Genomic DNA, 14,077 nt, shown 5'->3' with positions numbered 1-14,077 from the left:
TCGACGGGGAAGCCGGAGCCCTCCGTGAGGCGAACGAGCGAGCGAGCTTCTCCTCAGGGAAGTTCTTTCCGCCCTCCCGAGACGGCCGCGTGAGAGCGGCGGCGGCGCCGAGCTTCTTCCCCGATGCCCGCCGAGATGAGCCCGGTCTGATGCGGCGGGAGCCTCGGACGGCGGAAACGGCCTGAGGAGGACGCCGTGGCTGAGCCTGAGGCGGGATTTGAACCCGGGGCCTCCTCCTCTCTGCACTACTAACCACGGCTGCATCACCGCTGGCGGGACATCGGGCATGAGTAAGGAAAGCTGGCAGCTGTTTTATTATATTAAATTTGGGTATGTTCGCAAAATAAAAGCACAAGATGAAAACACAAAATACGTAACGAAAACCAAAGGAAAACAAATGTATACCATCCAAAATGTATGCCATCCCAAAAGCAGGCAACCCTCCCAAATTGCAAAGCAGATAAATGCGCCATATGGTGTGCCATCCGCACTATGCATTTAAAGCACTATGGTGCCACTTTAAACAGGCACAGCTTCCCTCAAAGTCTCCCCGGAACTGTAGTTTCTCAAGGGGCGATAAGAGCTGTTAGGAGACCTCCTAGTCCTCTCACAGAGGATTCCCCTGGATGTTTTAGCCACCAGTCCCTCTTCTTGAGGAACTTCTTTGTGGGTCGACCTTTGCTGAATTTGAGATAGCATGCTGTCTAGGGTCAGAGTCTCTGGCCCTCTTCACATCATACGTTGAAAAACTCTAGTAGCTGCAGTTTCTTAAGGGCGCTGCAAGTTGTTATCCCCACCCCCAAGCTGCTCTTCCTAGAGTTCCTTGGGAAAGAGGGGGTGGGTTGTTAAATCGCTCTGCAAATTGGGGAATCTGTGACTGTGAAGGTAATTGTAGTTCAACAAACTACAATTCCCAGGATGCTTTTGGGAAAGCATTGCAGGGGGTTGACCTAGATCAGTGGTTCCCAACAGGTGGTCCGGGGACCCCCAGGGGTCCGCGAGCTATGCCAGAGGGGTCCGCAAGATGCTATTAGAATAAAAAATATATTAAATAAATTTCGTATGATAACAGATTTTTTGTTTTGGCCGCTTCCTGCATGAGCAGAGTCTAGCGCAAAACTAGAATTAGATAGAGGCAGTAGTTCTGCTGTATGCTGTTAGGTGGCGCTTTACAAACACTACTGTTTTGCAAAGAGGCAGCGCCCGCATTCTACTATCGCTCACCTCCCCAAGATGCTTTGCGCGCGTCAGCTTCATTTGTGCGCTACTGCGCAGGTACCCTGTCTTCTCCATTCCCCTCCCTCCTCCCTGGCGCGCGCTGCCTCTTTGCAAAACAGTAGTGTTTGTAAACAAAGCGTTGTTTTTCGCGGAAGCTACAGTTCGCGTAGTTAAAAATGGACCGTTGGTTAAAAAGTGGTTCGTTAAAACGACAAAGGCCTACAGATGAAGAGGAAGAACTGTAAAAAACGTATAAATATAAAATATAAAAAGACTCTTAATTTGGCTCTCACTTTTTAATTTTAGGATTAGGAATTAATGGGGGTCCTTGTCACAATAGCGGCTCGATGAGGGGTCCTCGAGAAAATTTTGTTGGGAACCCCTGACCTAGATGACCTGCAGGGTCCCTTCCAGCTCTGTAATTCTGTGATTCTAAGCCATGATCATTTAAAGTGGTATGCTGCTGCTTTCAACAATATAGAGGGCAGAGCAGATGGGGCCTTGGGCACAGCAAAACCACGGTAATGGGAGCACCATATGAATTTAAAGCCTGACTCCTGCCTGAGCCAACCTCAGTATAGAGCAGTATATAAATTCAATCAATCAATCAATCAATCAATCAATCACCTGCTCCTCTGGCAACCCACGTGACCAATACATCCACTTTGCACTATCCATCCCACTGCTTCAGCCAATGTTGCTTAGTAGAACGGGTACAGTGAAAAGGGTGGAACATTGGGAAAACCCCAGAAGATAGGGGTTCAAATCAGTAGCGGCTTTTTTTTTTTTAAGGCATTCTCTTTTGTAATTTTCATATGACCTTCCAAATTATGATAAATTTAAACTTATAAGTAAAGCAAAGTGTAGGAGACAACGACGGGCTGGTGATGGTGGAATGAAGCAGAACATGAGTTGCTCTGCTATTTTTTCTTTACTAGGGTGTGACTCACAACCATTCCTTCCACTTTAAGAAGCCAAAGCAGGTTAAGAACTGGGGGTGGGGGAGAGAGCAGTATTGCAAGGATAAGATTTAAGGAGGAAATGCAGGAGACTAGTTTTCATTCTGCTGCTCACAAGAGGTCACTATTGCTCCACAGGTGGGGCTGACCAGCAGTTCTGGATAATCTCGGCATTTACGAAATTTCTCCAAGTCTGGCAGATTTCCAGTTACAAAACGCTGAACTGTCTGGAAAGTTTGGTCAATAAGGGAGTAAAAGCGGGTATTGTATGAAGCTGCTGGCGCCCTGATTCTCAAAATAGGGGCCTCCCAAACAAAATGCAGGCTGCCACTAGGATAGGCTCAGAAGCTTTATTCCTTAGGCTTCCTCAGGCTCATGGAGTTTTATGAGCTAGGAAGTGAGCTAGATGTTTTTCTCCACCCAAGTTTGCTTCCCCAAAATTGTACAGTATTTCCAATTTACATGTCAAGCATCCTCTGAGTACTGTACTCAAGCACTGTACAGTATTTACTTTCACTTGGCATCTATGAAAGACACTCTACCAACAGGGGGTGCCAGAGCACCCCCACCCAGGTAGGCAAGGGATGTGGGGAACAGGTGCTATTTAGTCCAGCATCCTGTTCTCACAGTGGCCAGCCAGGTGCCTTTGGGAACCCACAAGCAGAATCCGAGCACAAGAGCCTCGTATGGTCTCCAGCAATTGGTATTCAGAAATTGCTGCCTAAAGATGTGGAGGCAGAGAATACAGATACTCTTCCCCGCTCATTAATTTGTATAATCCTGTTTTAAAGTCTTATAGGGAAAGAACGTGTTTTCCCCACATGCCCTGCAATAAAGACTTCACTCTTGCAATGTGTGTGTTAGATATTTTTTATTAGGAAGGGACCTCACTGCTCTGTATCCATCTGCCTTCAGGGTGAGATTCTGACAGGTGGGTGGGGAGTTTGATGGGTTCAGAAACATGATGGGCCCTCATCTGTTGCTCATGCAGGTTATCTGGATTGTGGGGAGGCAAACCTCTCCAGCTGCACAGGTAGGATGGATGCCAATGCCAAAGTGTATAAGATACCCAGGTGGGAGGATGACAGCCAGGAGAAGCAATAAGGCCTCCTGGTTCAATGTGCCACATAAGACACCAAGTGGCCTATTGGACAATATATATAGTTTGCCAGAGCATGTCATATAAAAACACCCTACACATTGATTGATTTTTTATTTATAACATTTAAATGCCACTTTTTCCAATGAACTCAATGTGGTGTACATGGTTCTCCCATCCCAATTTTGTCCTCACAACAACCCTGTGAGGTAGATTAGACTGACAGGCAGTGACTGGCCCAATGTCCGTGAGCTCCATGTAACTGAGTAGGGATTTGAACCCTGGTCTTCCAACGCTCTAACCATTACACCACACTGGCTCTCCTGCCTCAATTCGTTTTTTAATCAATTAATAATTCATCATAAGAACCACTCCCCAATCCTTTTTCAAAAGACATATGGGGGTAGAAAAGGCTTCCTTATAGAGAGCCAGACCAATGGCCCACCCTCTGACAAGCAACAGTTGTCCATGATTACCTCTTACCTGGAGATGCATCTACTGGTCAATACAGCACTCATTCCAATTGGTTCAGCTATGGCTGGATGGGCTTTGCCTCTCCTAGCATGGGATTTGACCCTGCATTTGACCCTCTGAAGCTTGCATGTTAAATGCAAAGTATCTTGCCTCCCAAGCTTCCTCTTGCACACCCTTTGCTGCTGCTGTCTTGTGACAGGGCAGGTAAGAAAAATGCCTTGTGATGTGGTTGACTCCTGACTGCTGCTGTGGCTGAATAGCTGAGGAACCGCTCTTCAACATTCGTTAAATGGGAAATATTAATGTATGTTGTTGTATTTTTTCTTGTTTACCTTATGATAGGATTGTTTAATTGCTTATTAGCCCTGTTTATATGATTCTGTAATTTTTGTGTATTATTTTTCTCTATTTATTTTTATTACTTTGTTCTCTGCTCTGGAATTTAAACATTTTGCTATATGCACTGTAAATAAATAAATGTTTGCAGTTTAGATATGAGTCAAAGGATATGACACTCAGTGTTTAATGTTAATTACAGGTGAGTCTTAATTGTTTGAGGTTTTTTCTTCTTCTTAATTGCCATATGAAATGATGCCTCTAGAGTCCTTCAACCCATATCATTCTGTTCAATATGAAACCAGGAACAAGTTGATGGTATACCTACAGCCCATACTAATAAGGTGTTAACCAATCAGCTATATAATAAAAGTTCTTGATGTGGAATAGTTGGTCCTTTCTCAAGTATCATACTTTATTTTATATGCAAGCATTGGAAAAGACATTGGAAACAATGTTTGTGCAATGTTTTTGTTTCAATATGGAAAATGTTTTGTTTGACCAGAAAAATCCATCTTTTCACTGCAGAAAATCTCCATATTATAGTAGCCTGTATTTCTGGAATATCAGTTGGCTGGTGTTTTTCTTTTAAAAACAGGAAAATGAAAGGTTGTAGTAAATGCTAGTGCTACTCAGAGTAGACCCTTTGAAGTTAATGGACATACCTGATTTAAAATTCATTAATTTCAATAGGTCTGCTCTGAGTTTGGACTTAGCTGGATACAAGCCCAATGTCTCCATTTAAGGCACAATCCTGTGCCACAGTTACACCAGCAGAGTAATAGTAATAAAAATAATAATTTGTACCCCGCCCATCTGGCTGAGTCTCCCCAGCCACTCTGGGTGACTCCCAATTGAGTGTTAAAACAATATAGCATTAAATATTAAAAACTTCCCTAAACAGGGTTGCCTTCAGATGTCTTTTAAAAATAGGATAGCTGCTTATTTCCTTTACATCTGATGGAAGGGTGTTCCACAGTGCGGGTGCCACTACCGAGAAGGCCCTCTGTCTGGTTCCCTGTAACCTCACTTCTCACAATGAGTAGCATTTGGAGGTGGCACCAATGTAAACCAGTTGGTGGAAACAAGTATTCCAGAGTAATGACAATTGCACACTAGCAAATTCTCTCCTCTCTGCCTGTCAGGTTCCAAAAATGGAGTATAGCTCTTCCCGTCCTCTATTGTTCTCTAGAACAATAGACTGTAGAGTTGGAAGGGGCCCAAAGGGTTATCTAGTCCAACCCCTGGCAATGCTTTCTCCCATTTCATCTCTCTCTCCTTCCTTCCACCTTCCAGACTCTCACACCTTCTATCTAGAGTGCTTTTGTAAAATAAATAAAAATATTTTTTTAAAAAAGAGTGCTTTTGTGTGGATGTCTCTTGCTTGCCTCCTGCCACAGCAATGGCAGCTTGCTGCAAGCAGTGAGGTTTCAAGGGGTGTGGCACTTAGCCTGGGATGTGGTTTATTTGGAATGAGGTCAAAGGTGGATTTAGGGGAGTTTGACCGGTTCTCCCGCACTGAGTTGAGAGGATGCCGCAACATTGACTTAGAATGGAAGGTGAGAGGTGAGGTGGGGTGGGGGTGGCAGTGCATTGCACAGGTTGCCACTGAAATTTGATAGCCCAAAGTCCACTACAGAATAAGGTTGCACGTGCAACTTAACTCCAGCAGATAGGAACATGGGAAGCTGCCATATACAGTGTTAGACCATTGGTTCCCCTAGCTCAGTACAGTATACAATACTGGAGATGTTCTCAAATGTAGACAACAATGTTGTTAAAATCCCACAAACCGACTCATCAGTCTCTGGCTAATCCACACTGATGGTCCTATTTATAGAAATGTTAAGAGTTGAGGATCCCAGCATTGGAAGTGATCCCTAGGGTGGGTGGTGTTCAAATAGGAAATGATTTTAGAGGCATACAACAGTCTTGCTCAGATGGGCATCTAAGATAATGGTTAAATTTCTCCTAGAATTGGTTTAATATCAATATAACTTCGTCAACACCAACAATGTTCTTCCTCGGGCATGGATATCATACCTTTAACCATCTTTAATTTTACTACTACTACCGGTATTATTATTAATCAAATCTATTCACAGTCCTGATCGACAATGAATTTTGGGCAATTTGCTAATACCAATCAATCATGAGTTTGGGGTAAACTGATCCCTGCCTGAACGAATTTCTATCTAAAAACTGTTGATATACCAGGTGCTGTACAAGGATGTACAGTGTGTGTGTGTGTGTGTGTGTGATAACAGTGTGTGTTTTGTAACATGCAACAATTATATAAAATAAAAAAATAAAACAACAATAAACAGATAAACGGTTCTGAATATATTAACAAAGCTGTGTCAAAGTGTATATAATAAATATATTACACTTATTACAGCATATGATTTCATATGCATATGTATTGCTTAGATTGGTGGCCATAAGTAAAAAGTATTTTGTATCAATAACAATTAGAATTTATAGGAAAGGAACAGGAAGGAAGGATTTTTTTTTTAAAAAAACTGTACTTCATGCACTCCTCTGAGTGTGACAGAGCGCGATAAATTAATAAATCCATTACTCACAGCTCCCACCCAACAACCCTCCTCCAGGCGTCATCTGGGACTTGTAGTCCTGCGAATCGACGAGGTTCCAGAGATCCCGCAGGCAGGGAGGAGAAACTACCCTTCCCAGAATGCAACGCGGCCAGAACGTCTACTGTTGCAATTTAAAAGGGGGGAAAGAGGAGGAGGAAGGGAGGAAGTAAATGTGAAGTCCCCTTAAAAAAACACCCACACACCCACAGTAGTTTTGTTTGTGGAATTATTTCACGGATCCGTCGCTTCTGTTTGAGGAGAGGGGGGGAGGCTGCGTGCTTGCCTGGCTTCACTGGCTGGGAAGGGGTTAATAGGGAGGGGCGGCGCGTTGAGGATTCCTCCTCCCTCTTCCGCCCTCCTTCCTCTCGCCCGCCGACTCCCTCCCTTTTTCCTCCCCCCCCCTCCCTGCCCAGCTTTGCTGGAACTGGGACTTCCTGTGGCAGTTCATTTCCTGGTCGGCGGGGGCCGCGAGCGGAGGAAGGCTCGGCATGGTCTCCCCCCGGCCAGCCCCAGCCTTCCTTGACGCTCTTCCACCTCCTCCTCCTTCTCCGCAGCGGCTCCCCCTCCTGCTCTGCCCGGCCGGCGGCGCTCCTCCGGCTGCCACTTTGTAGCGATGCTGCAGGGCCGGAGCGGCGCCCGCAGCGGAAGCGGACATGGTAACAGTGTGGCCAGGCCGGGTCTCTCTCTCTCTCTCTCTCTCTCTCTCTCTCTCTCTCTCTCTCTCTCTCTCTCATGCAGCCATAGCAGCAGGGACAGCAGCTGGGCACCCCCTCTCCTGCCTTGCTGTGGGGGGGGGGGTCCCAAAAGTAGGCTTTCCCCTCCCCACCACTCTTGGCGGGCGGGAAGAGGGGGCCGTCATAATAACGACGCGTACCCTTTCCCCGGGCAAAAGGACCCCCCTATTTTCGTTACTGGCACCTCAAGAGTAGAAAGAAGGGATGCTCTTTTTGGGAGGGTGCGAGTAAGGGATTCCTCCTCCCTCCGCCCCGCCTGAGGGATATATTTCTCTCCAGAGAGGGTGATGGTGCTGTTTTTAATATTATTAGATAGTTGGAGCAAATGGCAAAAGCCTCTAATTCTGTCTCTTACTCCCAACAGGTCTGAATAATACCCAAGCTCTGCCTTCCTGGACTAGGCGAGAGGAAACAAAGCATATGACCTCTAAGGAAAAAGAAGATATTTTGCCGCAAAGGGATTAATTTTTGTCTGTCTTCAAGACATCAAGAGCTGTGTACATAGACACACACACAAAAAAAAAATTACACACAAACACACAGTTAAATATATATATTTGGGGTGTTTGTGTGTCATACTGGACTTGCTAAGCTAAAAGTGTTTAGGCTGCGCACTCTTGGAGCCATGAAGAAGTTTTTTGACTCTCGGCGAGAGCAGGGTGGCTCTGGGGCCGGTTCTGGGACCCTCGGAGGGAGTGGCAGTAGCACTGGGCCTGGGAGTGGATACATAGGCCGGGTGTTCAACATTGGGAGGTGTCAGGTGACTGTGGATGAAGTTCTGGCGGAAGGTAAGATGCAGCTGATGGGAGTTTTGCCTCTCCTTCCCCTACCCCCTCCTCCTCTCTTAACATCTCCACAAATGAATGGAAGCAGATTCTTAACCCTTCTTTGAATGTTCACACACACAATTTCCATTCTTTCAGGAAAACGTGCCACTTTACATGGGTGCCACCTTTGCTTATTAAAAGGACTAGAATGTTGTGTCAAGGCAAATTAATAAATGGTAGCATTGGTGGCTACTGTCTATTCTGCGTTTTAATTAATAAAAAAATGGTTTGGAACTCCAGTTTCTACAAATGCAAATAAATAGAAGCAGCTAACAGGGTTAACAGTACTGTATATAAGTTGGAAAACTCCCCTCTCCTCCCCTCCCATTGGCAACAATATTATGTAATATGGCAGGCTGCATTGGTGCTTATATTAAGGGGTGAATTGTTTCCTTTCATACTCCCCCCTTCCCCCCCTCGTTTGAGTGCTATTAAGTAAAGGGATAATTGGACGCATAGGGGTAAATTTGTCATTTATTCATCGTGCCTTTGTGTAGCAAGTGCAAAGCACACATGTAAGATGCATGCTTACCTTGGGGGTTGTGGACCACAGAAATCTGGGTGACATTTTAATGACTAAAGGAGATTCCTACAGGGGTCCATAAAGCCCACCCATAAAGTTTTCAGTGCAGAAAGCCCTTGGCTTTTTACTTCAACTTGATTTGGTGCAGTCTAGCTAGAATGTTGAGATACTTCAGGGAATCTCAACCCACCACTCCCCAGCGTAGAAAAAAACCAAATTATATATGGAACTTTAGCTATGACCTTCACAATTGTAGTATTATGTAGGCCTTGCATGGAGCCAGTATTTGGACAGCATCTCTTTAAAAAGAGGGGGAAATGTACAGTTTAGAATTTATAATACATTGCATAAGGCCTGAGTTACTAAGAAAGAAAGACCCCTGTTAGCAGAACTGGATAAGGTATTTGAGAGGGTGGGGGTTGTTTTTACTCTGTATCCCTGTGCCAAGGTAAATTTTATTGAGCTGGCTTTCCCAAAGGGACAGTGTGGCTGCATTTAGAACAGTGTTTTTCATGAAGCGTTTGGGTTTTTTTTAAAAAAAGATGTTTGAGTGTGTTGAATCCAAGGCTGATGCTCACCTAGAGCAAGCCAAAGGCTGCTGGTCATGGTGAATTGCCGCAGGCATTTTTCTGAGTAGAGATAGGGAGTGGGCAAAAAGCCAGCCCTCGACATCTCTGTGTCTCTCTCTCCAAAAATAACAAAGCCAATAAAAAATGGCGAGGCACTATTTTGACTGAATTGTGTATTGTGTACCTGCCTCTACTGGCTTCTGACAAGGCCCCGGCTATGAGGTGCTCTCAGGACTAAGCTACAGATACATTCTGCCTTCCTCTTGCTTACTACGTAAGTGTTCCGCAGGAAACGGAGGACCTCATTTGAAGATGATTAAATAACTTGCCGGCAGATCCTCCATGTGATGTTGACACGAGCAGGAAATGATCTGAACCTCTGTCCTCGAGAATTTGTTGAACTGCTCCTCTTCCTCTCCTTGGTGTTGTTTGTGCCTTCCTCCCTGGAGCTCTCCTGTTCTCAGGGTGGTGCTTTAAGAGGAAGATAAACGTTGTGACTGAGATTTCTGGTGCATGTTTGATTTGGAAAGAGGAATGTCTGGTGCATGCGCATGGATAGATATAGATAGTAGTTTGTGTATTTTCAAGGCATGCTCAGGGGCTCCTAAAATGGTCCCAAAATAATGGAGATTAGGGGTGAAGAACATAAATGAATAGCACAAAGGCCCAGGACAGCTTCAGGTGGCTTGGTAGCCATGGTTTTTGGGGATGTGTCTTAAACTGTGGCCTGAGCCTGCAGGATTAACTAAGCTCCAGTGGAGAGAGCAAAATCACCTGAAAGTTTTTGTTCACTCACCCCAGGTTTGGACAACCAAAGCATTTCTCAGGAAATGTGCACACTCTTCTAAGAGGCCACCCATAAAGTAGATGCTGTGTGAAAGGTAGGAGGGGTGACTGTAAAAAGTATGTGTTTAAATGTAACTTTTAATGCATGGTGTCTAACCATATCATTAGGAAAATATATGTATATATTCTACAGTGTCCTCTGGTGACCTCTTTTGATGGAGAAACTCAACACACAAACTGGTCCGTGTGGGATCAATTGGTGTATTGGTTAGAATGTTGAATTTGGGGCCAGGAATGCCCAGGGGCTCCCATTTGGCCATGAGATTCTCCATGCGAACTCTTGGTCTAACCTACATTGAAAGGGTTGCCGTGATAAATGAAGGTGGGGAAGATATCTGTGTGTATCATCTTGAGCTCTTTGGATGAAAAGTAGGATTAAAAAACGAACCCTTCCATGATCAGCTCTGAATGTTCTGTGTGAGCCTGGAGGAGGAAACACTGTCCTGCATTTGCCTCTTACCTGTAATGGGCTTCTTGGATCAGTGCATGTTATAAAATGGGGGGAAATAATTAAAATTTTAAGTTCACATATTTTATTACAGATAATGACAATTAGCATTGTATGGTGTACAGTGGTGCCTCGCTAGACGAAATTAATTCGTTCCACGGGTCTTTTCTTATAGCGAAAAATTCGTCTAGCGAATCCCATAGGAATGCATTGAATTTTTTTGAATTTTTTTTTGCCCATAGGAACGCATTAATTGAATTTCAATGCATTCCTATGGGAAACCACGATTCGTTAGACGAATTTTTCGTAAAACGCATTCGTCTAGCGAGGCAAGCTCCGCTCGAAAAATCCTTTCATTACGCGGAAATTTTGTTAAGCAGGGCATTCGTTAAGCGAGGCACCACTGTATTTCAAATGTTGATCAGAGCCCATGCCCGTCATTTTACGTAATCCTCAGAGCAGCCTCTTAAGGCAAGCCAGTTCTATTTGTTAAATTTCTATTTACAAGTAGGTAGCCGTGTTGGTCTGACGTAGTTGAAACAAAATTTTAAAAAAATCCTTCCAGTAGCACCTTAGAGACCAACTAAGTTTGTCATTGGTATGAGCTTTCGTGTGCATGGTATCTGAAGAAGGCAGTGGGAGGCAGTGGAAGACAGGAGTGCCTGGCGTGCTCTGGTCCATGGGGTCACGAAGAGTCGGACACGACTAAACGACTAAACAACAACCACAAGGTGCTACTGGAAGGAATTTTTTAAAATTAAATTTCTATGTCCATCTTCAATTGTAGATAGAGGGCTGAGACCAGGAAAGTAATGCCTTACTGAGGCCACCACCTGAGGATAGGGTGGGAGATGAGATTTGAAACTGGGACGTTACAACTTGACCTCTAATCTATTGCATTACAACCAGCTTGACCCAGTTAAAAGCTTAACCTGACTTCCAATATCCGGGCTGGGGAACTTGTGGCCCTCCAGATGTTGGTGGACTCCATCAGCTACAGCCAGCAGGGCCCAATGATCAGGAATGGTGGGAATTGTGATTCAGCAGTATCTGGAGGGCCAGAGGCTCCCCAAACCTGACCTATATAAACTATCTCATGTGAAAGACTCTTGCACAAAGGATTGCTCTAGAGCAGCCTTCCTGATAGGCTGGGACAACAACTCCCATCAGCCCTAGCCAGCATTAGCTATGTTGGCTGGGATGAAAGTTGTAGTCCAACACATCTGGAAGGCACCAGATCAGGGAAGGCTGCATCTGATTTTAGCACGCCTTCAAGGTTAAGGTTTTCTGATAAGTGTCTCCCAATGTTGAATGATGTTTATGTTCTGAAGAAACCTGATTCAGCAATAGGAAGTTCTCATGGACAGAGGTGAGGGCCTTTTATGGTCCAATGGCTGCATTGGCTCATGAGCAACCTCTGGGCGGGGACACATGCCAGTGGTGAGTGGGACCTCCAGAGGCAAAAGTTGGTGGACCTACAGAGCTAACTCTTAGGATTGTGTGGTAGACTACATTCCAGCCATGCAAAAACCCAGCTCCATGTATGCAAGCAAGAGACATTATTGCAGTTCAAGGACACACTTCAAGGCAAGCAAAAGCCCTGGAGGAGAGCAATGGAACAGGGATGCATGCATGCATGCATGTATGTATGTATGTATGTATGTATGCATTTAACATGCCACCGATATATGCCCCAGCCATTCTGGGTGGCTCCCAACAAAATATTAAAAACACAATAAAACATCAACCATTAAAACTTCCCTGAACTGCCTTCAGATGTCTTCTGAAAGTCAAATAGTTGTTTATCTGTTTGACATCTGATGGGAGGGCATTCTATAGGGAAAGTGCCACTACAGAGAACGCCCTTTGCCTGTAAGGTGTGGGAGCAGGAAGGGGTATGTGCCTTGGAGGTGGGCAAGGCCAGATTAAGAACTTTAGAGGCCCCTAAGCACTGAAAAGATTATGGTACTCCCCTTCTGTAATTTGAAACAAAAACAATGCTAAACTTTAAAATAAATAAATGACTGGATCTGATTGCGTCACATTATTTTGATCTACGTTTGTAGGACGTCCCCTGGTTTAGGCGGGGATTAAGTACCGGTAGTAACCCAAGAACATAAAATGAACATAAGGGACATAAAAAGGAACATAAAAATGGAGGAAGAGTGTGGAGTGGAGGGTAAGGAAGTCTAACAAGCTCTGATTTCTCCTACTGTGACTACTTGGATGTTTTTCTTGAAATACCAAATGTCAAAACCTGATCGTGTGCATGCCCTTGCTTTGCTGGTGCCTTAAGCAGGTGCTTAGTTTTCCTATTGGATAATCCAGCATTGGAGAAGGAGCTGTGTACAGAGGTCTGGAGGTGAGGGTTCCCCACCCCATCTACCTTATGGGAAAGGCAGACAAAATGGTCAGTCACACATGCTCCTGTGAGAGTTTTGCTCTCTTGCTGTGCTCTCCTTTGTGTGTGTGTGTGTGTGTGTGAACTGTGTTGGCTAAACAGGATAAAGTGCCTGCTTGGGAACAAACTACTGCTGAGAACTCATTATGTGTTCATTATTGCCTTGTTTTTCTCTTCAAACAGTAGTGAAATTAAGGCCATACTTGAGTTGGGTGGCAGAGAGGCAGGCCCTGGGCCTCATTCTAGCCAACCGTTGGGGAGCTGGACCGTTTGTCTCTTTGCCTCCAGGCTGAAGGTGTTGGTGTCATCACCATGCAGAGGGCTGCTTCTTGGGAATCAAGGTGATGGGGAGGGAGGTTTCAGGTTAGCCTTTTTACTGACATGCAGGCTTCCTATCGGTAATAATTTTATTGCCATTATACAAATTATGCCGCAAGTGCATTTGGAATACCATGTACAGCTCTCACCTCAAAAAGGATATTGCAGTGTTGGAAAAGGTTCAGAAAAGGGCAGCCTTAATGACCAAGGGGGTGGAGCGACTACCCTATGAAGAAAGGTTGCAGCATTCAAGACTTTTTAGCCTACGGAAAAGGCGAGGAAGAGGCAACATAATAAAAGTTTATAAAAATTATTCATGTAATGGAGAGAGTAGATGAACATTTTCCTTCCTCAAAACACAAGAATTTGTGGACATCCAATGAAGCTGAATGTTGGAAGATTCAGGACACACAAAAGGAAGTCCTCCTTCATACACTCTGTAGTTTAACTATGGAACTAGCTTCCACAGAAGTCAGTGATGACCACCAACCTAGATGAATTTAAAAGAGAACTCGACAAATTCATGCAGGAGGCGAGGGCTATCAAAGGCTATGGAAGCTATGCTCTACCTCCACAGTACAGGCAACAATGCTTCTAAATACCAGTTGCTGGAAGCCACAGGAAGAGAGAGTGCTGGGTCCTGCTTGCTGGGTTCCCACAGGTTGGCCATTATGAGAACAGAATGCTGGAGTAGATGGGCCACTGGCCTGATCCATCAGGCTTTTCTG

General features: G+C 44.8%; 1 protein-coding gene across 13 annotated transcripts in view; it reads left to right on the top strand.

Annotated features, from left to right (window-relative positions):
* The first annotated feature begins 107 nt into the window (after positions 1-107).
* The window catches only part of AAK1 (AP2 associated kinase 1), a 101,792-nt gene continuing 87,822 nt past the window's right edge, over positions 108-14,077 (top strand). For 5 of the 13 annotated variants that reach the window (XM_060276389.1, XM_035118201.2, XM_035118203.2 and 2 more), the window contains exons 1-2: positions 7,102-7,339; positions 7,782-8,205. In XM_060276389.1, the coding sequence (XP_060132372.1) occupies positions 8,043-8,205 (163 nt within the window). In that variant the 5' untranslated portion in view covers positions 7,102-7,339; positions 7,782-8,042. Of the gene's footprint in view, positions 291-7,101; positions 7,340-7,781; positions 8,206-14,077 lie in introns of those variants that run through there. The other 8 variants (XM_035118210.2, XM_035118207.2, XM_035118209.2 and 5 more) reach the window with 3 other exon arrangements.

Source organism: Zootoca vivipara, chromosome 6 (assembly GCF_963506605.1).
Source record: "Zootoca vivipara chromosome 6, rZooViv1.1, whole genome shotgun sequence".
NCBI classification, from domain to species: domain Eukaryota; kingdom Metazoa; phylum Chordata; class Lepidosauria; order Squamata; family Lacertidae; genus Zootoca; species Zootoca vivipara.
Note: the sequence above shows the minus strand (reverse complement) of the source record. Positions and strands in the feature narration are given on the sequence as shown.